We start from the raw sequence: 23,965 nt of genomic DNA, 5'->3' as shown, positions 1-23,965 counted from the left end.
CAGCACTCCCAAGAGTGAGCACAGGGCTCAAAGTAGCCACTGAGCATAGCCAGGTGTGACCTCCCCCGCCCGCCAGCCCCTAGAACCTCAGCTGGTTCTAGCAAAGTCATATTCCCATTCTGCTTCCCATAAAACTTGAGTATCACTTTACATATATCTTTCCTTTCTACTACAATGCTGCTCTGATGTGCTAACTTGACACTTGAAATCTCAACCTTTGAGGCCTGAAAATTTAGCTGGCTACAAGTTCCTAAAAATGATGATATCCAAGCTTTTGATAGGGAAGTGAGATCAGGAAATTCCTCTCAGCCCTGACCAAACAGATCCCTAGAGCGGGTCCAGGAAGGCAGCCTCCACCAGCCATGCTCCGGGGTGGGGGTGGGGGTGGGGGTGGGGCAGGAGGTTGCTGCAGGGAAGAGTCAAGTGTAGGCAAACATCCACTTGCAAACAGACAGACCAAGAGCCTGGCAGAAGTGGGAGGGTATGAGACTGGGGGTGGGGAGACTGGGGACCTGCAGCTGACACTTCTGCTTCTCCCTGCAGACTGCAGGCCCTCAGAGTTCTCTGGGTCCGGGTGTGACTCCAGTAGGCTGAAGGCCCTGCTCTTCTTGCAGCCTACCAGCCCGGGGCCTCCCTCCCCTTCTGTATTTCCTCGACACTCAAACCCTGCATTAGAGTGTTGAGTCCAGGGCCAGGGATGAACCTCAGTACTAGAGCATTTTCCTCTTGTGGATGAGGTCTTGGGGGGGAAAAAGGTGCACTGAATCTGTCACAGGCTTCAGAGAAAACACCTGGCTTTTAAAGGGCTCATGTGTACATCTGTGGCAACCCAGAGGGGAACGGGCCAGCTCCCACCCAAACAGAACCCTGGCAGCCGCTCATTCCCACACTCCAGACCACTACCATGCCTCTGGAGGACCCTCTCAGCTCAAGATGGAGCCTCAGAGAAATTAATCTGCCCAGAACTCACATACATAATTGAAATTGTCCGTGTGGCTGAAATCAGGCTTTTTTGGAGTTAGGATAGGATACATCCCCCCCTCCGCCCCCATCTTTTTGTATTTCTGGAATCTCCGTCAGTAATATCCACACCCCAAAGCTACTGCCCAGTTAAAAATTTAACTGCAGCTGTACTGCCCAATTAAATATTCTGGATTTCCTGAAATGCATGGCTGCATATGCCAGACATATGCAAACTCTACAACACTGATAATCCAATCGTAGTTTACCAGATTGGATGGGATGCAATGTAAAAGCCAACTAATCTCAAATAACAAAAACATTAATACAGAAGACTTAGTTTGTAACATCTTAGCAATCCCTCATATGAGGACTTAATGTCTCCATGGTGAAACACAACAATTTACACTAATTTTCTTCTATGGAAATATTTTTTAATCATTTCATTAACAAATTCTTGGTAACAATCAATATAAAATAAATTATTGTGGGCCTGTGATGGGGGCAGGCTTGAGGGGTGGTTGGGAAAGTTGGCAACAGTGGTGTAGGGAAAGTGATGGTGGTGGTTGGGTTGGTGCTGGATACTGAATGCCCGATGAGGACTTCGAGGTATCAGAAAGTCGAACCTGGGCTCAGCACACAGTTCTGGTCCGCTTGTCTAAGGCCTGTTCCACCACACTGGGCTTTGACCTTGTGCAACGTAAGCCCCGACTGATACAGCTGCTGAAAAGATGCCGTCCTCACTCTGAACTTCCAACCCAGGGCATCACATGAAATGAACTCTGATGAAAAAAACCAACATCCACACCTTCTTCGAATGACCTCAGGCTTGAATTTCACCTCCTTAACCTTCATACTGAAGCTGTATCCACGCATTCCACATCCTTAGTCCTTCTTCCCAGCTATTTCCTTCACTGTACATATCAGTTCCTAATACAGTACATATTTTACTTTTTTACTTTACTCCCCATGAGAACGCAAATTCCACAGGAGTAGAAACTTTTGCCTGTTTCATTCACTGCTCAGAGGCCCGCAGTGAACAGACTCTCAATATGTACTCAGTGGTTTACAGAGTTTTCATATAACCTATCATGCTATACATTGACAGGGTTAAGAGGATAATTGTTTCCAGTTGAAACGAATGTGGAAATCAGTTGTCCAAAAGAATTGAACTGTTTGAATTTTCTACAATTTATTTCTAGATTCCTCTGTCAGAAAGAATAAGCCTTACAAGGCCTCTAAGACACCTCAGACAAACAGGTCGAGACAGAGAATGTTTTGTGAAGAGCAAATAAATTAGACACATATGGTTTATTCTTTTCCTCTAAATTTACAGAGATTTAACAATGAATGAAAAAATACTCTTCAGGCAAATTGAGTTTTAAGTTCAACAAATGTGAAATGCTTTGTAAAAATAATTCAAGATGTTAACAAAACAAAGCAAATCCCCCTCCTCGCCCCCTCCCCCCCCAAAAAAAAACTACAGCAGGAAATAAATCTCACACCACTAACTGGAAATATCTTATTGTACAATTCCTTCCTGCAATGTTAATTGTAATATTACATGCTAGGGGAAAAATTCCTTCTGAAATTCTTAGTTGCTTTTTCATGTCCCCTAACACTGCCCTTAATTCTTTAAGCCCCCCGGGGCTCAGTCAGAGGGGAGGGCTCATTCCTGGCTGGCTATTCTTTTAATCTTCCATGTTCTGTGGCTGTCCCTATGGCTGTTACTGGAAAGACAGATGCTGCCATCAGTCGGTCTCTTGCCCTTGCCCTGACTTCCTCCTCTTCTCTGTTTCCTTGGCAGCACCACTGCAATGCCCAGTGAGGTCATTACTGACAAGGTCTCCCTTCCCAGGATGGTGTCCACCCATAGAATGGGGCTGACACAGAGTGCACAGAAGAGGTAAGAGAGAAAAGGATGGAACAGAAGTGGGTTTACACAGAGGGAGCCTCTCACTGTTAACACGATTCACACTCAACAGTGCTGGCCACGCACAGGGTAGAGATGGGGGTGGGACACATATCACCAGGGATCAAATCCAGAGTCTTACAGTGCAAAGCATGTGCTCTACCACCTGAGCTACCCTCCCCCTCCCCCTCTTTCTCCTCCTTCTCCTTCTTCTTTTTTTTTTTTAATTTGTATTTGAGCCATACCCAGCAATGCTCAGGGGCTACTCCTGGTTCTCCTGAGGGTGCTTAGGGGACTAGATGGGCTGCTGGGAATTGAACCCAGATTCGATGTATGCAAGGCAAATGCCCTACCTGCTGTATTCTCTCTGTGCTGCACCCCCCTCTAGCTTTTTTCAAACAGAAAATGAAAAAAATATAACCCAAAGAAACAAATAAGAAATATGCTCTTGGTAGATTCTGACTGCAAGGAATTTGCTGTCCATTGTCAGAACATCTCATCTCTACTTCTGAGCTCTCTGGACTCCTCTGACCTGCGACTGTCCAAAGTTTGGAGGTGGCAGCATTTTCAGAAAATTTAGCAAATGGGGACAAAGTTGTTAAAACAAAGAGTGGGAAAGCTGCCCCTCAGTGAGAATAATGAAGCAGGAGCTGGGAATCTAAATGAGAAAGACAGAACAAAAAGCTTCTAAAGAAAACAATGGATATATTTTCATGTACATTTTATTTCTTTGCTTTACTGTTTTTCGGGGCCATACCTGGCAGTACTCAGTGCTCAGGGGATACTCCCAGCTCTGTGCTCATGGGACCAGGCAGTGCCTGTGATCACTCTCAGGGTTCAGGATGCAGAGTGTAGACTCAGGGCACCAAGACATCTCTTCAACCTGACAAAGAGTTTGTTTTGTATTTGGGTCACACTAGGATGAGCTCAGGGCTTACTCCTGGCTCTGTGCTGAGGAGTCACCGTTGGTGGTGCTCAGGGATTGAACCCTGGTTGGCTACCTGCAAGGTGAGTGCCTTAGTCCCTGTCCTATCTCTCCAGCCCCAGTAGAAAGGCTAGTGGGGTTTTGTTTTGTTTTTGTTTTTGAGCCACACCTGGTAGTTCTGAGCCTCCTCCTGGTAGTGCTAAGGGGACCACACATGGGTGCTGGGGATCAAACCTGGGTCTGCTGTGTAAGGCAGGTGCTCTATCCACCGTACTATCTTTCTGCCCCTGCTGAGGATTTCTTAAATAGGCTACAAAGATGATTGATGTATTAAGACTTATTTTATTAGAGAATTTTATTTAACAAAGAGAAATTCATGACACAATAAAGTAGGGATCTGTGATAATCTGTAGTTGGCAAAGGACTTGTATCGAAACATATAAAAAAAAACCCTTAAGGAAGAAAAAGACAACCTGCTTTAAAAATGAGTAAGAGCAATTATACTTTTGGGTATCTATCCCCAGGACATGAACTCCTTCAAAAGGACACATGCACACTATTATTCACTGTTGCACTCAGAACAATAGCAAAATATGGCATTAAGGTGTCCAATGACAGATAAATGAATTATATATTCACAATGAGATATTATGCAGCTGCAAAGAATGATGAAATTATGCAATTCCCTGCAATATGATTGGAACTGGAAGATATATTGAATGAAGACAGAAGAAGAAAGACAAATACAGGAAGATCTTACTTATCTGTGGAGTACAGACTCCTGAATGAGGAAATGTGCTGTAATAAAAGAGGGTGCCTAGAACACCCTTGATACTGGTGATCAGAAAGATGGAGAGAGAAAGAGAGAAATCAAGGGCAGGCAGAAGAGAGTGAGAAGTAATGGGTGAGCAGGCATCAGGGCTTCAGTTTTATCGGTGATATGAGTGAGATTTATAGCCATATAGCCAAAACACAGATTCAACAAAACTGAATACAGGATACCTAAGCAGCAACCACAAAAACTTTGTAATGTGCCTGTCAAGTTGACAGGTGGGACTGGAGTGGGGCTTGGGGGAGGGAATCTGGGAACGATGGTGAAGGGAAGATGACACTGGTGGAGGGATTGGTGTTGAATTATTGTATACCTAAAACTCAACTATCAGCAATTTTGTAAATCAGGGGCCTTTAATAAAATTTTGGGTTGGAGCGATAGCATAGCGGGCAGGGTGTTTGCCTTGCATGCGGCCAACCTGGCTGACCCAGGTTTGATTCCTCCACCCTTCTCGGAGATCCTGGCAAGCTACCGAGAGTATCTCGCCCACACGGCAAAGCCTGGCAAGCTACCTGTGACATATTTGATATGCCAAACACAGTAACAAGAAAATCTCACAATGGAGACGTTACTGGGCCTGCTTGAGAAAATCAATGAACAACGGGAGGACAGTGACAGTGACAGCCTGGCAAGCTACCTGTGACGTATTTGATATGCCAAACACAGTAACAACAAGTCTCATGATGGAGACGTTTCTGGGCCCGCTCGAGAAAATCGAACAACGGGAGGACTGTGAATAAAATTTAAAAAAAATTAAAAATTAAATGAGAAAAAAAACCTTAGCAGGCATATCCCATAATGGCCTACAGAAATGTCCAATCACCATCTGAAAACCTTTAGCTTCATTATGCAGCAAGGAAACACAAATGGAAACCAAGATGATACACAGCTATGCATTCATCTAATGCCCAGGATTAAAAAGATGAATAACACTAATAAACTGGTGAGAATATAGAAAACAAGATCTTTTGTAAGTTACTAGTGCAAGGTAAATTTTATAGCCACTTCCTTGAGTAAAATGGTCACCTCTGGCTCAGTAACGCCATTCCTAAATGCAGATTCAATACAAACAGGCACATGTTCCTAAATACACATGCAGAGTCTACCAGCACCATTTAAAAACATGAGCAAACCATAAACAACTTGACTGTTCATCAATAAAAGAAAGAATAGTGCATAGGACTGGAGCGATAGCACAGCAGGTAGGGCATTTGCCTTGCACACGGCCAATCCGGGTTCGATCCCCAGCATCCCATATGGTCTCCTGAGCACTGCCTGGAATAATTACTGATGCAGAGCCAGGAGTATCCTCTGTGTATTGCCAGGTGTGACCCCGTCTCCCCCCCACACAAAAAAGAAAGAAATACTAGTGCATATGTTGCCTGAGCCTATGTGCTGCCTGTGTCCACATGGCCCAGCACACGTGGTGCCTGCTTCTCCCCTCTTGAGATATGGACTTTCCTGTCTAAGCCTGGGGTGTGTGTAGGGATTCTCTCTGCCTTTGGAGAAGTCCGCGTTCTCTCTTGAGCATATTACTCTCTCTCTCTCTCTCTCTCATTTTCTCTCCCTCCTTCTCCTTCCTGAAAGGCTCCAAATAAAATGTTTTACTACACACACATACACAAACACACACACACATAAAATAAAATAAATAATAAATACAATAGGGCACCCACTGTTTTCCACTGCACTCTAACTCTAGAGCAACACCTCAGCCCACCATCAGAAAAAAATTCCAAGACCCACCATTACGAATCAGAATTGCATCCTTTATGGGAAGATTATTTAGCAGAGAGAACTTGCTGCTTGTGGGAGCCTATCAAGAAGACAGCTTAGGGTGTTTAGGCCTTCTTGAGCAAAGAAAAGGGGTTCCCCCTTTCTACGGGAGACACAGTTTTGCTTTTTAAGCACACAATTTATTGGGTGGAGTGCAGACAGATTTAGCCCTACTTCTGGTCCCCGATTCAGCAATTTGTGCAGTACACAAACAGATAAACCTCGATGGCAGTCCTACCACAGACAGAAAAGCAACAATGAGCACTGGCCCAGGCGGCACAGTCCCTTACCGCGTAGCCCTCGGTCTTCTTCTGGCACCACTTCAGCAGAGCATTGCGCTTGGAGCCTCCGTACTCCCGGGCCAAGGCAGTCAGAGGGTCTCTTCTTTCCACACTAGTTAGAGAGGAGACAGGGAAGTCACTCACTTTCAGCATCCTCAGACAGAAATGGGGCAAATACCCACTCCACATCAGAGAGGTGTAAGTGAGTGCCCAGAGGAAAGCACAAGTTAGTTATATTAACAATATGTCTTTATTATGGTAGAAAAGAAAATTTAAACTGTGTTTCTTGGATATCAGAAGGCTGGAGAGTTTTGTTGGTTTTTTTTTTTTTTTTTGGCTTTTTGGGTCACACTCGGCCATGCACAGAGGTTACTCCTGGCTCTGCACTCAGGAATCACCCCTGGTGGTGCTCGGGGGACTATATAGGATGCTGGGAATTGAACCCAGGTTGGCTGCATGCAAGGCAAACGCCCTACCCGCTGTGCTATTTCTCCAGCCCCCAAAGTCTGGAGAGTTTTAAAAAATATTTGTTTATTGTTTTTTGGGTCACACTCGGCAATGCTCAGGGGTTAATCCTGGCTCGGCACTTAGGAATTAACCCTGGTGGTGCTTGGGAGACCACATGGGATGCTGGGGATTGAACCTGGATCGGCAGCGTGCAAGGAAAATGCCCTATTCACTGTACTATGACTGAGTTTTGTTTTTTAAACCCATCACTTAGTCTTCTATTTATTTACTTAAGCACAGCATCAAGCAAATTAAAGACACTGAAAGAAAAATATTCTACACATTTTTTAGGGTTGTTCCTCTCTCTGAAATACACACAGGAAGAAGGGAGGTAGAGAGGTGGACAGGTGGATTTATAAAACACCAGAGCCTGGGGTGAGGCTAGTATTTGACCTCTGGTGTAGAGCAGGGCTAGTATTTGACCTCTGGTGTCACCCTAATGGTTGAGTACAAGCCCCAGTGCCATACAAGTGCCAGCTTCCCCTCCAGCCCCCACACAAACCTCAACCAAGTGTGCCCCAGACAGGCTAACAAGTGCATCCCTGACTCTGTACCAGTATGACAACAGCAGTAACAAAGAAGGAGAGGGGGTGGGTGGACACAGATGAAAAGCAAATAAAACTAAAAACAAGATTAGCTGATTGTGGCGCCGGCAATGAACAGGGACTAAGAGTAAAACTCACCAGAATGGAGTGTTTCAAAAGTGAGACTTTGAAACACACACATGGAAGGTGACACACATACTCCTTAGTTTGCAAAGGATCATCTCAATTCTGAGCATCTGATTAGGCAAAGGCACTGTGATCTGACTAACTTCATCACTCCAAGAGTAAGCGTTTAGATGCCCTATCCTCAGTTTTCTACAGACATAAATGTTAATTGTGGGAGAAGAGTTTGCGAGACACCCCATGGTGCTAGGGATCAAACTGGGGCCAGCCACAGGCAAGGCAAGGCCTTAGGCCCTGTACTATTTCTCTGGCCCCTATGCAAATGTTTATTCTAGTGAAAATTATTCAAATATTAAAAAGGGATTTAGAATCGCAAGATTATTTCATGAGAAAAATTGTGAAATGAAAGTTCTATTCCATTGCATTGGAACACAACTACTACTATCCACCAAGCGCAGGCCTGCAGGAACAGAGCAAGTGCAGAGCATGGTGGGTCTCTGGAGCACCAACTCCAGAGGTAGCAAGTGAAGAGTAACAGACGTTACTCCTAGATTACAAAAACAAACAAACACTGTCCTCCTGTTGTTCATTGATTTGCTTGAATGGGCCCAGTAACATCTCCATTTTGAGACTTGTTGTTACTGTGTTTGGCATATTGAATACACGTCACGGGTAGCTTGCCAGGTTCTCCGAGAGGAGCGGAGGAATCGAACCCAGCTCGGCTGGGCCGGCTGTGCGTAAGGCAAACACCCTAGGACATACAAAAAATGCTCAGAGCAGTACCTTTTCTAATAGCAAAAATCTAGGAACAAATGAAAATAATACACATTAAGAGAATGCTACATAACAACAAAAATGAATGTTTTATAGATATATGCAATGATCTGAATAGCAGCAACAATTTTTAATTTAAAAAGCAGCTTGAGGGACCATAGAGATAGTGTGGCAGGTAGGGCACTTCCTTGCATGTGGTCGACCTGGGTTCAATCCCTTGTATCCAATATGGTTCCCTGAGCACTGCCAGGAGTCATTCCTGAGTGCAGACCCAGGAGTAATCCTTGGGCATCACCGTGTATGGCTCAAAAAAATAAACAAAACTAAAAAGGAGCATGTTTTTATTTATATAAAAATTTAAATATGCCAATTAAAACACTATTTATAACATTTGGGGATTCAAGTACGGTGCAACTGTAAAGGAAAAATATGAAACTGGGAATGGTGGTAACCTTACAAGGGGGCAGTTGATACAAATGGACAGAGGTGAAGTTTCAAATGTAATAATATTCTTTTCATTACACTGGAATATGGGTATTCAGATGGCTCTCAATTATACTCATTTTCCACGCATTTACCTTATACATGTAGCACAGTAGGTAGGGTGTCTGCCTTGCATGTGACCAACCCGGGTTTGATTCTTCCACACCTCTCGGAGAGCCTGGCAAGCTACTGAGAGTATCTCGTCAGCATGGCAAAGCCTGGCAAGCTATCTGTGATGTATTCAGTATGCCAAAAACAGTAACAACAAGTCTCACAATTTGTTGTGGGACATTACTGGTGCCCGCTTGAGCAAATCAATGAACAACGGGAGGACACTGGCAGTGACAGATGTTTTACTCTATTATTCTACATCTATCCACTGGCAAATTTGGGGGGCATCTTGAAGCCATACACATAGATGTCCAGGAGAGACCTTGGCAGTGCCCTGGAAGACCCAATGCAGTGATGGAGGTTTGAATGGATAAGCAGCATGGAAGGCAAGTGCCTTGCTTTTTGTACTATTATTCTGAACCACAAATAAAAATATTTTTAAATGATTTTAAAAATGAGTAACAGGGGCTGGAGAGATAGCACAGTGGGTAGCGCGTTTGCCTTGCATGCGGCCGACCTGGGTTCGATTCCCAGCATCCCATATGGTCCCCTGAGCACCGCCAGGAGTAACTCCTGAATGCAGGGCTTTTCAAAGTGAGTTTATTAAAGTTCTTTCTCTTTCTTTCTTTGTGAGTTTTGTTAGTGGTTTGTCAGTCTTATTTATTTTTTCAAAGAACTAGCTCTTGATTTCATTAATCTTTTGAGCCCGGCAAGCTACCGAGAGTATCTTGCCCACACGGCAGAGCCTGGCAAGCCACCCATGATGTATTCGATATGCCAAACACAGTAACAACAAAATCTCCAATGGAGACGTTACTGGGCCCGCTCGAGCAAATCAATGAACAATGGGAGGGCCTTTACCTTTACCTTTTACATTTTACATGATTCTTGCTGTAAGTTTTATTATTTCCTTACTTCTGCCTACTTTGGGCTTCTTTGTTGGTCTTTTTCTTGTTTTTAAGCTGTGCAGTTAGGTTATTTATGTGAGCCGTTTTTCCTTCTTGATATATGTTTGTATTGCTATGAACTTTCCTCTTAACACCACTTTTTCTGTGTTCCACAAGTTCTGGTAATTTGTGTTCTCACTCATTCTTGCTTGTTTTAGGAATTTTTAATTTCCACTTTGACCCATTGGTAGTGAGCTGTCTAATTTCCAGGTGTTGAGGTCTACTCATTTTCTGTTTGTGATTAACTTCCATTTTCAGTATATCAAGGACTGAGAAGATAGTTGATATAATATCTATCTTCTTGATCTTCTTAAGGTATATTTGTATATTTTGTGGTCGGCATATGGTCCTTTGGAGAATCTCACATGTACACTGGAGAAGAATGTGTATTTGATTTTGGATTTTGTATATTTTATTTTGTGTATGTGTATTATGTGTGTCTATATATATATATATATATATATATACACATATATATGTATATTTAGTGAACTCCAAGATGAGAGGTAGGAAACCGCTAGAAAACAGAAGAAGATAGGGAACTATATATGTATACTTACACATGTATTCCATTTCTTCCTTTGAAGTCAATGTTTCCTTGTTGAATTTTAATCTAGCTGACGTATCCAGAGGTGACAGAGCAGTGGTGATATCTTCAACTATTATTGTGTTGCTATCAATGTCTTCAAGTCTATTAGCAATTATTTTACGTGTTTTGCTGGTCCTTCATTAACTGTGTAAATGCTTAGTAGTGTGAGTTCTTCCTGACCTACATATCCCTTGATCATTAAGAAATTACTGTCTCTGTCTCTTAAAATTTTAGTTTGAAGTTTACCTTGTCAAATATAAGTATGGCCACCCTGACCTTTTTGGGAGTGGTTTCCTTGAAATATTGTCTTCCAACCTTTGAGTCTGCGTTTTCCCTGACTATTCAAGGGTGTTTCTTGTAGGCAGCAGAAATTTGGATTCATTTTTCAAATCCTTCCTACCACTCTATGTCTCTTAATTGGGGCATTTAGGTCATAGATATTCGGTGAGGTTATTATCATGGACTTTACTGCCATCATTCTGTAGAAGTCTGGTGTGATTGTAAGATTTTTCTTGTCTTAAAGAAGCCTAAAGCTCCACCAGGAGCCATTCGAGTCAGGAGTGTGCCCTGAGTACTTCTGACATGGCCCCGAAACTGTTGGATAACACTGGGTTGTCCCTGCTCCTCCCACAGGGAGCTTAGGTTTACTGAGTTGCTCCCACAACAGAGCCCCTGAGGCACACCCCAATTCCATCAAGCCCTAATAATCCTGTATTGCTTTTCTCTTTCCTTTATGTCATTTGCATAGTTAGGCAATGTCCTTTTGTATAGACATAGAAAGACAGTTCATGTTATGCTTTTGTAACATGGGAGTTAACTCCAAATAATATTTACTTCTGGGCATCCATCATATTTACTTGACTTAAGCTTCAGTTGCCTTTACTTCCTAACATCCTCAAAGGGAGGGTCCCAAAGAAGGGACTGAATGGACCCAGGGCAAGCTGTAAGCTACCCTGGCATTGGAAAGGCACAAGCTAAGCACCATAAGAAGTATAATAAGTTAAGAACACGGTCATGGAAAAAACTCTGTCACAACCCAAAAAGAACTGAATAATGACCCTGCTGGGGTCAGGAAAGACTAATCTGGTCTGAAGAATGTAGTCTGGGATATATAGCGAGATGTCCTCAGGAAGAGCCAACCTTTAATTTTAATATATCTCTTACTGTGTTCATACAAAATGACTAGAAATATTATAAGAAGTAAATTTACTATGATTGTTTAAATGAATTACTAGCTGAGGAAAGGAGAAAGCAATATGCCCTTAGATGGAATCCCACCCCTGAGCAGATCTCCTAGTAATCTAGAGTGCTGAAGCCTCAGATGAGATCCTGTCCTTGAGTTAATCTCCTAGAACTTCCCCTGAAGAAGTGGATTTATATTCATTATGACAATGTTTAAGCCCCCAACATTCATGATTTCTATATAACTACACTGTAAGGGGTTAGAGGGGACTAGACGGGACTATGAGAAGGACTAGGATGATGGAACTATGATGACTATGACTGTGACAACTACAACTATGAGGACTATGAGGACTATGACTGTGCTGTAAGGGAGATATCAGACTACGCTGGGGAGGAGAGAGAAATAAACTGACAACCAGCCAGTCTGGGGCCTGTTTCTCTGTTCCCCTGGTCCTTCGTCTGTCCATCACCGGGGTCAGCCAGGGGAAGGGCTCCCGGCCACTGAACGCTTGAGTCCTTTCGCGCCCCCACCCTTTTGAAACTCACAGCTGGCGTCCCTGTTGCGTCCGAACCACCATCTAAAGGTAAGGACTGCATTGGCAGACCCCACTTACAGAGGTGAATGGCAGAATTTTTGCAAAGTTGGTTTTGAGTCTATGAAGTTCCTGAGCTATTTATCCATGAAGCTCGGTATTATTCCATCAAATTCAAATATAAGTCTGGTTGGGTAAAGTACTCTTGATGAGGTCTTTATTTCATTTAGTGTTTTTACTATAGCTCACCATTGTCTTTGGGCCTTCAAGGTATCATTTGATAAAACTGCTGTGAATCTTAAAGATTCTCTTTTGTAAGTAATTTTCTTTCTTGACCTTGTTGCTTTCATTATTCCATCTCTATCTCTGGTTTTCTTCATTCTATTTAGGTTACATCTTGAAGGTTTTTATTTGATCCCTTTTATTGGTACCCTTTGGGTCACTTGAATCTGAACGCATGTGCTATTCATCTCTGGGAACTTCTCAGCTTTGATTTTTTCCCCCCCTCATCAGTGATTTCTTTGACTATTGCTATTCTTTGACCCTTTGGGTCACTTGAATCTGAACGCATGTGCTATTCATCTCTGGGAACTTCTCAGCTTTGATTTTTCCCCCCCCTCATCAGTGATTTCTTTGACTATTGCTTCTTCATTAGAATTTCTTCTTGGACCTCTAAGATTCCAATGATTCTTATGTTGTTCCTCTTGAATTCATCCCATCGTTCTCTTGTCTGCTATTTATTTATTTTAAGACTCTTCCACGTCTTCTGTTTTCTAGAGGTTTCCCACATCTCATCTTGGAGTTCACTAATTTTATCCCCAGCAGCTGTTTCTCTACAGCTAAGGCCTATTGAGTTTTCCATTTCACTTACCAAATTCTTCAGTTCTGTCATTTCTGATTGTAGTTTTCTCATACTCTCTTGTGTCTTGTTGCTGTCTGTACCACTGTTTCATTGAACGTCCTCAACATTTCTTCTCTAAAGTCTTTGTCTGAGAGGTAACAGAGCTAGTCTGGTACTGGTAGAGTCTTTGGGACTGTTATCTTTGCTCACTAAGTGTGGTGGAAACTTTCTGTGCTGCTTTCCCACTGCACCTGTTGCAATCTGGGAGTGAGTCTTTCCAATTCAGCTTTTGTACCATCCCAGAGACCAGCATCTTGGTATCTCTTCATTCCCTGTCTTTTTTGGGGGGGGGTTGGAGAGGCATACTGGTGGTGCTCAGGGGTCACTCCTAGTGAGCTTGGGGATGCTGGAGATAGAACTCATGTTGCTGCTTACAAGACGAGCACCTAATTGCTGTACGACTCTCTGACCCCGTTGCTCCTGTAGTAACTGCTGGGACACCTCGCATGTATCTTCATCATTTTCATTCAGAAAATATTTGTGAAACAAAATGACTGTACGGGGTAAAAGAAAAGGAAGAACACAAGATTCTCCAGCCCAGTGATTTTCTGATTTCTCTCTATTTAACATATGCTACCTGAGTTTGCTCTGTGGCTTCAGTCCTCCGGTGGAGGCGCTCAGCAGTCTGGTGCTCCCGAAGTTCAGAGCAGGGGGTCTGCTCAGAGACTCCAGAGAAGGGCTCTTACGTAGATAAGGGTCTGATTTTCCTTTCATAAGACCTGTGTGAGCAACAACATAGTCACTTATTTAAACAAAGAGAAACTGACCTTATTTTTAATCAAGTACTGTAGACTTTTCATTTTACTCTCCAGTACAATATGTTGCTATGTAAACACACACATTCTCTGTGTGTTAAGCAAATAGGGACTTAAAAAAAAAAAGTAGGTCTTTTTGTTTGTTTTGGGTCCATACCTGGCTGTGCTCAGGGCTTATGTGTGTCTCTGCACTCAGGAGTCACTGCTAGTGGTGCTCAGGGAACCACAGGGGATGCCAAGGATTGGACCTGAGTCAGCAGTGTGCAAGGAAGTGCGTCATCCACTGTTCCACGTCTCTAGCCTCCTGAAAGGTGTTTATCAGCTGGGCCACATGGTTTCCCTCTGGGTCCCAGGATATTTTTGGGAGACCACAGGTAAAAATTGTATCAATGAGGGGGCTATGGCCTGAGATTAGGGGATCAAACAGCAGAACAGGGGGGATATAGGGAAGAAACTAGGCTAGAAAGGAGCAATGGTAAGGAAAAGGTTGAGAAGCACCATTTCAAAAGATTCTCCAAAAGAAACAAACTATTCTCCAATTTGAATTGTCTACATAATACCAAATTAGTCTTGTACAAAATGATGAATTTCAAGACAATGTCAGCTGAGCAGGAACCTGTGGCCCTCTAGTCTTGTGCAGATGTGCACAGAGTCAGTCTCTCCTGAGTCAAGGACTTGGATGGCATGTGAGAAAGCTGGCAGGGGACTCAGTGCTATCACGTGACAGGAGGCAGCAGACACAAAGCTGGGAACCAAGAATGAGAACTATCATACAAAAGCAAAGTCATTCCAGGCACAGCACACTAAAAACAAGTAAAAGCAATTTTTTTAAGGTCCCTCTTTGCTACACTAGTCTGAGTCATAACAGGTAATAAAACAGGCGGAATCCTCCAGCTATTTTTTTTAAAGGACCACAAAGGTTAAAAAACACAGGAGAACATTTCTGAGACTGTCTACTTTATACTCACAATTAAGTGACTTGTTCAACGCTCAGTGCCAGGCTGAACCTATGGCCACCTTGCATGACACCAGTAAACAGTCATGAAAGAAAACAACATTTGCACAGCTGACAGCCACCAATTATGGGTAATAAAGTGGGCAGTCAGGCTAATTAGCTCCAAAGAGCAGAGAAAAACAGTGTTTACATCACTAAAGAGAACAACAAAAACAGCATATTAATCCTGCTTCTGAAGCTTAAGATGACCTCAATGTAGCCAAGGTTAGTCTCAAAGAAAGGAATTTTCACTGTGCAATACTTTAGTACAGGGAACGCCCTCCTCCCCCGCCAGGTAGGCAGGCGCCCGGCAGGGACAAGAGTCGATGTGCCAGTGGACTGTTCACTGCAGAGCAATAGCTACTGCCATATCAGTGTCGGGATTTATCTTGCCAGTTGGAAGAACAAGATCTAATAACACAAAAAGAAACTTTTGAGCTGGGGGAAGAAAGAGGACACAAATATAACCAAAAGCTCTTCTAGCACATTTCATTGTATCTTAACCACATTTTTTACAAAGTTCACCAAAGCCTACAGCACTCAGGCTTCTCAACACTTTACCCAGTGGAAGTGTGAGGGCTCTAACTCTGATCCTGCCCCTGAACCTGAGTCCTAAGGACAGGCACTGGATTTGTCCACGGATGACCATGAACTCACATCCCACTGATCTGTTTTTTTCCTTATTCTTATTTTTTGAGATTGCCTACTGTCCTTTGGTTGTCAATTCCTTTATTATTCATATCCTTTGTTATTATTACACTGAAGTCCTCCTAAACCTTGTATCACTTCTTTATGAGGATGCCAACTGGAGCAAAAGATAAAAAGGTAGGAATATTTCTACCCTAGTCCCACATTTATACAGACTTTCAGTGTGGCTGTTGTAAATTACCAAACATGTGACTTCCTTACAAGTAAAATGCAGGGAATGGGTCAAGGTAACCTCAAATTGTCAATGCCACTGTTTATTTAACTTCTTAAACTTTATTAATTCCATTAAAAGAAAACAAAAATTTTAAGGGAAAAATAAAGTGTTAAGGGAAAGGAGAATTTATAAACAAAGAGTGGACCTTTCTTTAAAATAACAAATATCTGAAGAATAAACCTGGTCATATTTGACTAAGATTTAAAAGTACTAATGTGGGAGTTTCTTTTTATTCACACCATGATACGGAAACTTTATACTTAGAAATAAAGATTGTTCCATCTTTGTAATTTATAATTTTGGCTTTCTTTTCTGTCTGCAGATACCAAATAAATACTTCATTCAGTGTTCTTTCTGGTTTTTGTTTCCTTAAAACACTGATCACCCAGAAATAAGTAAGTACACATCTGACGTTTTTATTCTAGATAACATTAACAAGATCCTAATATCTCTCTTTTTTTTTTCCTTTTTGGGTCACACCCGGCAATACTCAGGGGTTTCTCCTGGCTCTGCACTCAGGAATTACTCCTTGCAGTGCTCGGGGAACCATTTGGATACCAGGAATTCAACCTGGGCTGGCCACATGCAAGGCAAATGCCCTACCCACTGTACTATAGCTCTGGCCCCACTAATATCTTTTTGCTCCCACAAGAATCACATAAGAAAAGTAATAACAGCCAACATGTCTCAGTATATCTATGGTGTTCATGACACACTGAATTGTTTGCTCAGCCTTTGCATTAACCCAATGCTAGACAGTATTATATCTATTTCAGAGATAGGGAACCGCAGCACAGAGATGGAATGAAAGGACCAAGGCTCACTGATAGTGGAAGTGCAAATTTTAATCCAAGCAGTTATACACCTGTATCCCTCCCTAAACTGACACTTCACATCAGACATCTGCATGAGAGGGACACAATTATGGCAGAGAGACTGTAATTTCATCAATTACTTTATCCTCAGAACCCAAATTTTCCCCAAAACAATGTATGTTACAATCATATGAGAATTACACTCAAAGATAAAGGCAAAAAAAGGAATGGTTCCAAGAAATGAGGAAGAAATAACATCTTCAGATGTTATTCTTAAAATACTTATTCAGATGTTATTCTTAAAATACTTATTTGAAAAATGATAAAATATCCTCTTGAGATTTGGTATAAACTAACAAACAAAACCAAAGTTTGGCATTTCTCCCAAAAATGTACATACTAAAAGTACAGGAAATACAATCTAATGATAGTAGTGCATACATTTGGAGGTTGAAATTGCTTGGAACGAATGCCACTGGTTGTATTTCTAAGCTCAGCTTCATGCAAATTAAAAAAGAAAAGTAAACCCAACAAAACTTATAAGTTCTATTGTATTTAGAGTAACTTACCTGAGAGAGGAAGGTCTGGAAGATCCAAATGTTGAGTTAACCCTTTGCTTGCTGATTGCACACTGCTGTAAGATGCATGTCTCTGGAAAACACAATAAAGATGTGAGGCAGAATGGCAGAAAAGGGAGCAGTTTCAAACAAACAAACCAAAAAACAGTATTAAACACAGAATTCTGTAAGGGGCTTACTGAGAAGGAACACAGCAGTCATCTCTGGAGGTTTGAGGAACAATGGATAAAATGAAAAGTATAATCTGAGGGAAGGGTGCAATGGAGATGGTAAAGGCACAGAACTCAGCCCTCAGAAAAGGAAGTAGGAGCTAAGACCTGAACCCCAACCTTTAAAACTCTTCTGTTTTTGAGGGGTGGGGAGTTTAGGCGACATCCGGCAATACTCGGGCTACTCCTGGCCTTGCACTCAGGAATTATTCCTGGTTGTGCTTGGGGGATCATGTGGGATGCTGGGGATTGAACCTGGGTCAGCCACATGCAAGACAAGTGCCTTATCTGCTATACTCTAATTCTGGCCTCCTCCCAAAATCTTTTTTTTTTTTTGGGGGGGGGGGGACACAACCAGCAATGCTCAGGGTTTCTCCTGACTCTGCACTCAAGAATTAGTCCTGATAGTGCCGGGGGGTCAGATGGCAGGCCAGGGATTGAACCTGGGTTGGCCAGTTGCAAGACAAGCACCCTACCCACCGTACTATCTCTCCAGACCTCCTCTAGAACTCTTCTTGAACAAACCTGATGGGGCTAGGCCTGGCTGGTAGTTAAAATGGGTGTATACTATTGGTTTTACAAAGAGCTTTACAAATAAGAGCTAAAGAAAATCACGGTTACTAAATGGTCTTCTATAAAAGGCAAAGAAACAATATTTGAAAATAGTAAGATACTTAACAAAATGTGGCAAAGGAGGAGAGTAAAATAAGGTCTCATATAATAAGATTTTACAAATCCTACTTGTTTTGAACTTAGTAAGGGATATAAATGAAGAATTCCAGAGCTAACCTTCATGGTAATCTCAAGTCAAACATATTTAGAAGATATAAACAATAAGAAACCAATGAAACCTGAGCTTAATATAAAAGGCAGGTATCAAAGTACAGAAGAGAATAAATAAGGACAAACAACAAGGGCTAACCTCATTCACAAAAACATTTCATTCATATTAAAAATGGCAATATAGGGGGTGTGGCGCTGCCAGCAGGTCAGCCTGTACCTGCAGGGCGAGTGCATCAGCAGCCTGATGGTGCCTTCAGGTTTCCTGATACCCCAAAATTGCTGCTGTGCCTTGGCCAGACCCCAAAAAAGTTGGGACCAAGTTTACCAAGAAATTAAATGGCCAAAAGTTAGGTATGTGGGAGCCACACCCACAAATCACCTCTGGCTCAGCTATACAATCTCATTTATTGGCCTTACTTCAGAGGCCCATAAATAAATCTCAAAAGAAATCAATTAAACCACAGTTAATCCCGGACCTGTGCCTGGCTGAACAGACCGGGGTAAATTGGAGGGAGGCAGGTTAGTCTGGTGGCTGCCCAAGCAGAGTCCCCAGTAGCCACTTGCTTCCACAAACCAAATCGTCACCATACCCTCAGCCTGACTCCACTGTCTCGGGACAAACCTCACCAAGATACAACCTGTTGAAAATTCGGGTATATGGGTTTTGTGACTGAAATCTCCAGGATTTCTTGAAGTTGGGAAGACTACCTTTCCCCACTTCCCAATAGTCCTGGAAGCACTGGCAGTCACTCCCCATGAATCAACTCCGGTGCCACCAGGTAAGCTCTACAACTCGCCTTGCTTCAAAGACCCACAAATAAATCTCGAAAGAAATCAAAAGCTGCAGTTAATCTCGGACCCATGTATGGCTGAACAGACTGGGTTAAATTGTAGGTGGGCAGCCTGGTGCCTACCCGAGTAGAGCCCACGGAAACTGCTTGCTTCCATAATCCAAAATCACCGCCATACCCCCAGCCTGACTCTACCGTCTCAGAACAGACCTCACCAAGGCATAATCTGCTGAAAATTCTGGTATGCAAGTTTTGTGACTGAAATCTCCAGCTTTCTCAGAGATGGGATAGGCTACCTCCCCTAACCTCCCTGTACTTCTAGAAGCCTTGGCAGTCACATCCATACCCCAAAGCAGTCACCCAATTAAAAAGCTACTCCAGCATTACCATCCTAATACTGAATGCCCTGAACAAATGCCATGACCTCTTAGCATCTGTATTGCAAACCATGGTGCACAAAAGGAAAAGGAAAGAGTGAGAAGGAAGGTGACTCCCAAAGAGGGAGGCTGGGGGGAAGGGGGTGGTATGTTGGGGGATATTGGTAGTGAAACAGGGACATTGGTGGTGGGAAATGTATACTGGTGGAGGGATGGGTGCTGGATCATTGTATGACTGAAACCCAATTATGAGTAGCTTTGTAATGGTTTATCTCATGGATATTCAATTAAAATTTTTTTTAAAAGTAATGTGGAGTTCATGCCCAATTCAATCAGCTTAATAAGTGGCTGAATAAATAGCAGTATGCCTACATTTAAAAAAATGGCAATATATTTTATTGCAATAATTTCACTTGACATCAATGGCCTGAACCCACTAATCAAAGAACTGAATAGGTGGATAGATCAGAAAATGAAACCCAACATTTGCTTACAAAAGAACACATCAACAGAAAAGGGCTAAAAAGAAAACTGGAGAGGCAAACAAAGGCAGACTAACAAGCCTGGAGATACTGACAGCAACACAATAGCAGAAGATTTGAACATCCCTTTTCATTGTTGGATGTATCAATCAAAAAAATTATCAGTAAGGAAACATTAACTTTACCAGAAGAAATACATGAGCTGGCTTAATAGGCATTCATGGGGCTCTCAATGCCCCCCCAAACTAAGCAACATTTATCTCAATGCATATGGGCATTCTCCAATATAGACTACGTATGAACAAAACAAGTGCCCATAAAAATCATGAAGAGAGAAATTATAAGTATTTTTTCTGCTCAAAACTTGAAAAGTAAGCAACACATTTTTGGGTTTGTTTTTGGGCCACACCTGGTGATGTTCAGGGGGTTACTCTGGCCCTGCACTCAGGAATCACTCCTGATGAGCTTGGGGGACCATACGGGATATGGGGGATTGTGGCCAAGTTTGCCATGTGCAAGGCAGTTTACCCACTGTACTATCCTTCTGGCCTTAACAACATATTATTAACATGTCAAGGTTTTTGTGTACCACCACTCACTCATACTTGAACATGGTTTAATTAACAAAACTTGCACCACCAGAACAATGTATTAAACCAACAATGGGTCAAAGAGAAAGAAGAAATTAAAAGATTTCAAAAAAAAAAAGAACAAGAATAAATGTATATGCTACCAGAATATATAAGACACAGCAAAAGCTATAGTAAGAGGGAAAGTTTGTAGCAACACACAATTCATCTGAAGAAACTAGAAAAACAAATAAATCCCAAAGAATTAAGGGGGATATAAAACTTAGAGCAAAACTTGATGACATTTTTTAATACAGAAAAGAGGGGCCAGAGAAATAGTACAGAGGGTGAGGCATTTGCCTTGCACTATGGTTTGAATTCCTGGCACCACACATGGTCCCCTGAACCTCACTAGGCGTGAACCCTGAGCACAGAATCAGAAGGAAGCCCTAAGCATCACCTAGTATAGCTCAAAAACAAACAAAAGAGCACCAAAACAAAGCTGATTCAAAAAAATTAAGTGATGTTTCAAACATTTGATTGAACAGCAAATTTTGAAGTTTGAGTTAAATCTAACAATTTACAATCTTGAGTATTAAAAACAACAACAAACAACCTCAAACCCCAAATTAGAAAAAGAAAAGAACTTTAGATTTTCTCATTTCAAAATTTTTCTGCTTTGGGGTTTGTTGGCTTCACCTAGTGGTGCTCAGGACTTATTTCTGACTCTGCACTCAGGGGTCACTCCTGGCAGTGCTCGGGGAACTATATGGGGTGCTGGGGATCAAACCTGGGTCATTGGTATGCAAAGGCAGTGTCTTCCCTGCTGCACCATCACTCCTAACCCCTCTTTCAAAATATTTTAAAAACTAGTTTATTTGAATAAATTAATTTGTATCTCTTCCTTTAAAAATTGATAACTTATTTTTCCACATAAATAATATTTTGGCCAAAGTTTCTAGAATAACACAAACATGTTTCTATTATTTTAATCTTTATTGAGTTACTCTTATTTCTACTATTGTTAATGGTGGTTTCATATACACATCATTCCAACTCCATACTCACCACCTTATACCCACTTCCTTCCACAAAAATCCCTTTTATCACCCTCCTGCTCTGCAAATCAGTTCTGTGAACCAAATTCTGTTCCCTTTGGCAATTTGTTTCCTCCTGTGTATCTTGAAATGACAGTGATCATTCTGCATTTATCCCTTTTCTTCTGACTCATTTTATTCAGCATGATACCCTCTAGTTACAACTATGTCATGGAAAATTGCATGGTTTTTGCCTTTCCTTACAGTTGCATAGTATTCAGCTGTGTACATGTACCATAATGTCTGGATCCATTTATTCACAGTTGTGCATTTTGGGTTGTTTCCATACCTCAGTTATTGTAGTAAGACTGAGAGTTGGAATGAGCATAAGTATGTTATATATCTTTATTAATTAATGATTTTGGTTTTTGTGAGTAGAGAGATCTCCATATTGCTTTCTTTAGAGGTTGAACCAGAAACCCTACCATGAATTAATGAGAGTTCCTTTCTCACCACATTCCCCCTGGCTGGTTCCAGACTTCTTGACATATGCCGTTTGCACTGGTGTGAGATGAGATATCCTTGTCTTGATTTGCTTTCAATCTAGTCATAGATGATAATGAGCACTTTTTTCATATGTCTATTGACCAGCTGTATGGTTTTTTTTTGGGGGGGGGGGTGTCTTTTTATCTTCTTTCCCTATTTTATATAGGATTATTGCATTTTTTGGTTATTGAGCTTTTTGCTTTGTTTTGTCTTTTGGCCCACACCTGGTGGTGATCTGGGATCTCTCCTGGCAGGCTCATGGGATCATATGGGATACTGGAGATCAAACTGGGCTGGCTACATGCAAGGCAAGCACCCTATCTGCCATACTATCTCTCCAGTCCCGGTGTCGTTGATCTTTGTGCTTCACAGATCTTGGGTTTTAGCCCTTTAGCTGATATGTAGCACTGTAGCACTGTCCTCCTGTTGTTCATCAATTTGCTTGAGCGGGCACCAGTAGCCTTACTGTTTTTGGCATATTTAATATGCCACGAGGAGCTTGCCAGGCTCTGCCATACAGGCAGGATATTCTCGGTAGCTTGCCAGGCTCTCTGAGAGAGACGGAGGAATCGAACCTGGGTTGGCCATGTGCAAGGCAAACGCCCTACCACTTGTACTATCACTCCAGCCCTTATCTGATATATTATGTACAAATATTTTCTTCCATTCAGTAGAACATTTTACTTTAGCTTGAGTTTCTTTTGCTGTAAAAGAACTTTTAAATTTTATGCAATACAATTTATTTTTATTTTTGCTGTCTTTGCCTCTGTGGTTTTCTTGTTGAATTTTCTGCATATATTTTCTTCAATGTATTTTATGGATTCTAGTATAATATTGAGTTCTTTAATCTACTATAAATTTATTTTTGTGAATGATGTGAAATATAGTTCCAATGTATATATATATATATATATATATATATATATATATATAGTTTTCCCAACACCTTTAGTTGAAGAGACTTTCTTTGCTCCAATTCACATACACATCTTTGTTGTAGATAGCACAGCAGGTAGGGCGTCTGCCTTGCACACGGCCGACCGGGCCAACCGGGGCGACCCGGGTTCAATTCTTCCGCCCCTCTCGGAGAGCCTGGCAAGCTACCCAGAGTATGTGGCCCACACAGCAAGGCCTGGCAAGCTCCCTGTGAAGTATCTTATATCCCAAACACAGTAACAATAAATCTAACAATGGAGAGTTAACGGGCCCATAGGAGCAAATCATGAGAAGGACAGTGCTACAGTGCTACATAGTTTCAAGAATTTTAGGTTTAACATTGGGTTGTCCTTTCTCCTCCTGCAGGAAACTTAGGCTAACTGAATTACACCCACCACAGTGCTCCCATAGCACACTCAATTCCATCAGATACTCCCAATCCTCTGTGTTTATCTTTAACTTCTCCTCTCTGTGCTCTTCTTCCCCCATCTTTAGTCACAAATATCTCCAAATCAGACACTGTAACTTGTAAAGTCAAAATTTCTGATAGGTCTGGATTTTGTATATTTAAGTGAAATATTACTTTTTATCGCTTCTGGAGCGATAGCACAGCAGGTAGGGCGTTCGCCTTACAAGCGGCCAACATGGCCGACCCGAGTTCGATTCCTCCGCCCCTCTCGGAGAGCCCGGCAAGCTACTGAGAGTATTCGATATGCCAGACACAGTAACAACAAAGTCTCTAATGGAGATGTTACTGGGCCCGCTCGAGCAAATCGACGATCAACGG

At 42.1% G+C, this 23,965-nt stretch overlaps 1 protein-coding gene across 4 annotated transcripts in view; it reads right to left on the bottom strand.

The window, feature by feature from the left end:
• SPECC1 (sperm antigen with calponin homology and coiled-coil domains 1) overlaps nt 1-23,965 on the bottom strand; it is a 422,681-nt gene that overhangs the window by 137,115 nt on the left and 261,601 nt on the right. For all 4 annotated transcript variants that reach the window (XM_056135727.1, XM_056135728.1, XM_056135726.1 and 1 more), the window contains 3 exons: nt 17,440-17,521; nt 13,962-14,103; nt 6,696-6,798 (listed from right to left, as the gene is read on the bottom strand). In XM_056135727.1, coding sequence (XP_055991702.1) covers nt 6,696-6,798; nt 13,962-14,103; nt 17,440-17,521 — 327 coding nt within the window. The remainder of the gene's footprint in view (nt 1-6,695; nt 6,799-13,961; nt 14,104-17,439; nt 17,522-23,965) is intronic.

This window comes from Sorex fumeus, unplaced genomic scaffold, assembly GCF_029834395.1.
Source record: "Sorex fumeus unplaced genomic scaffold, SorFum_2.1 ptg000122l, whole genome shotgun sequence".
NCBI lineage: Eukaryota > Metazoa > Chordata > Mammalia > Eulipotyphla > Soricidae > Sorex > Sorex fumeus.
The sequence above is the reverse complement of the archived record's forward strand: the minus strand, read 5'-3'. Positions and strand labels throughout refer to the sequence as shown.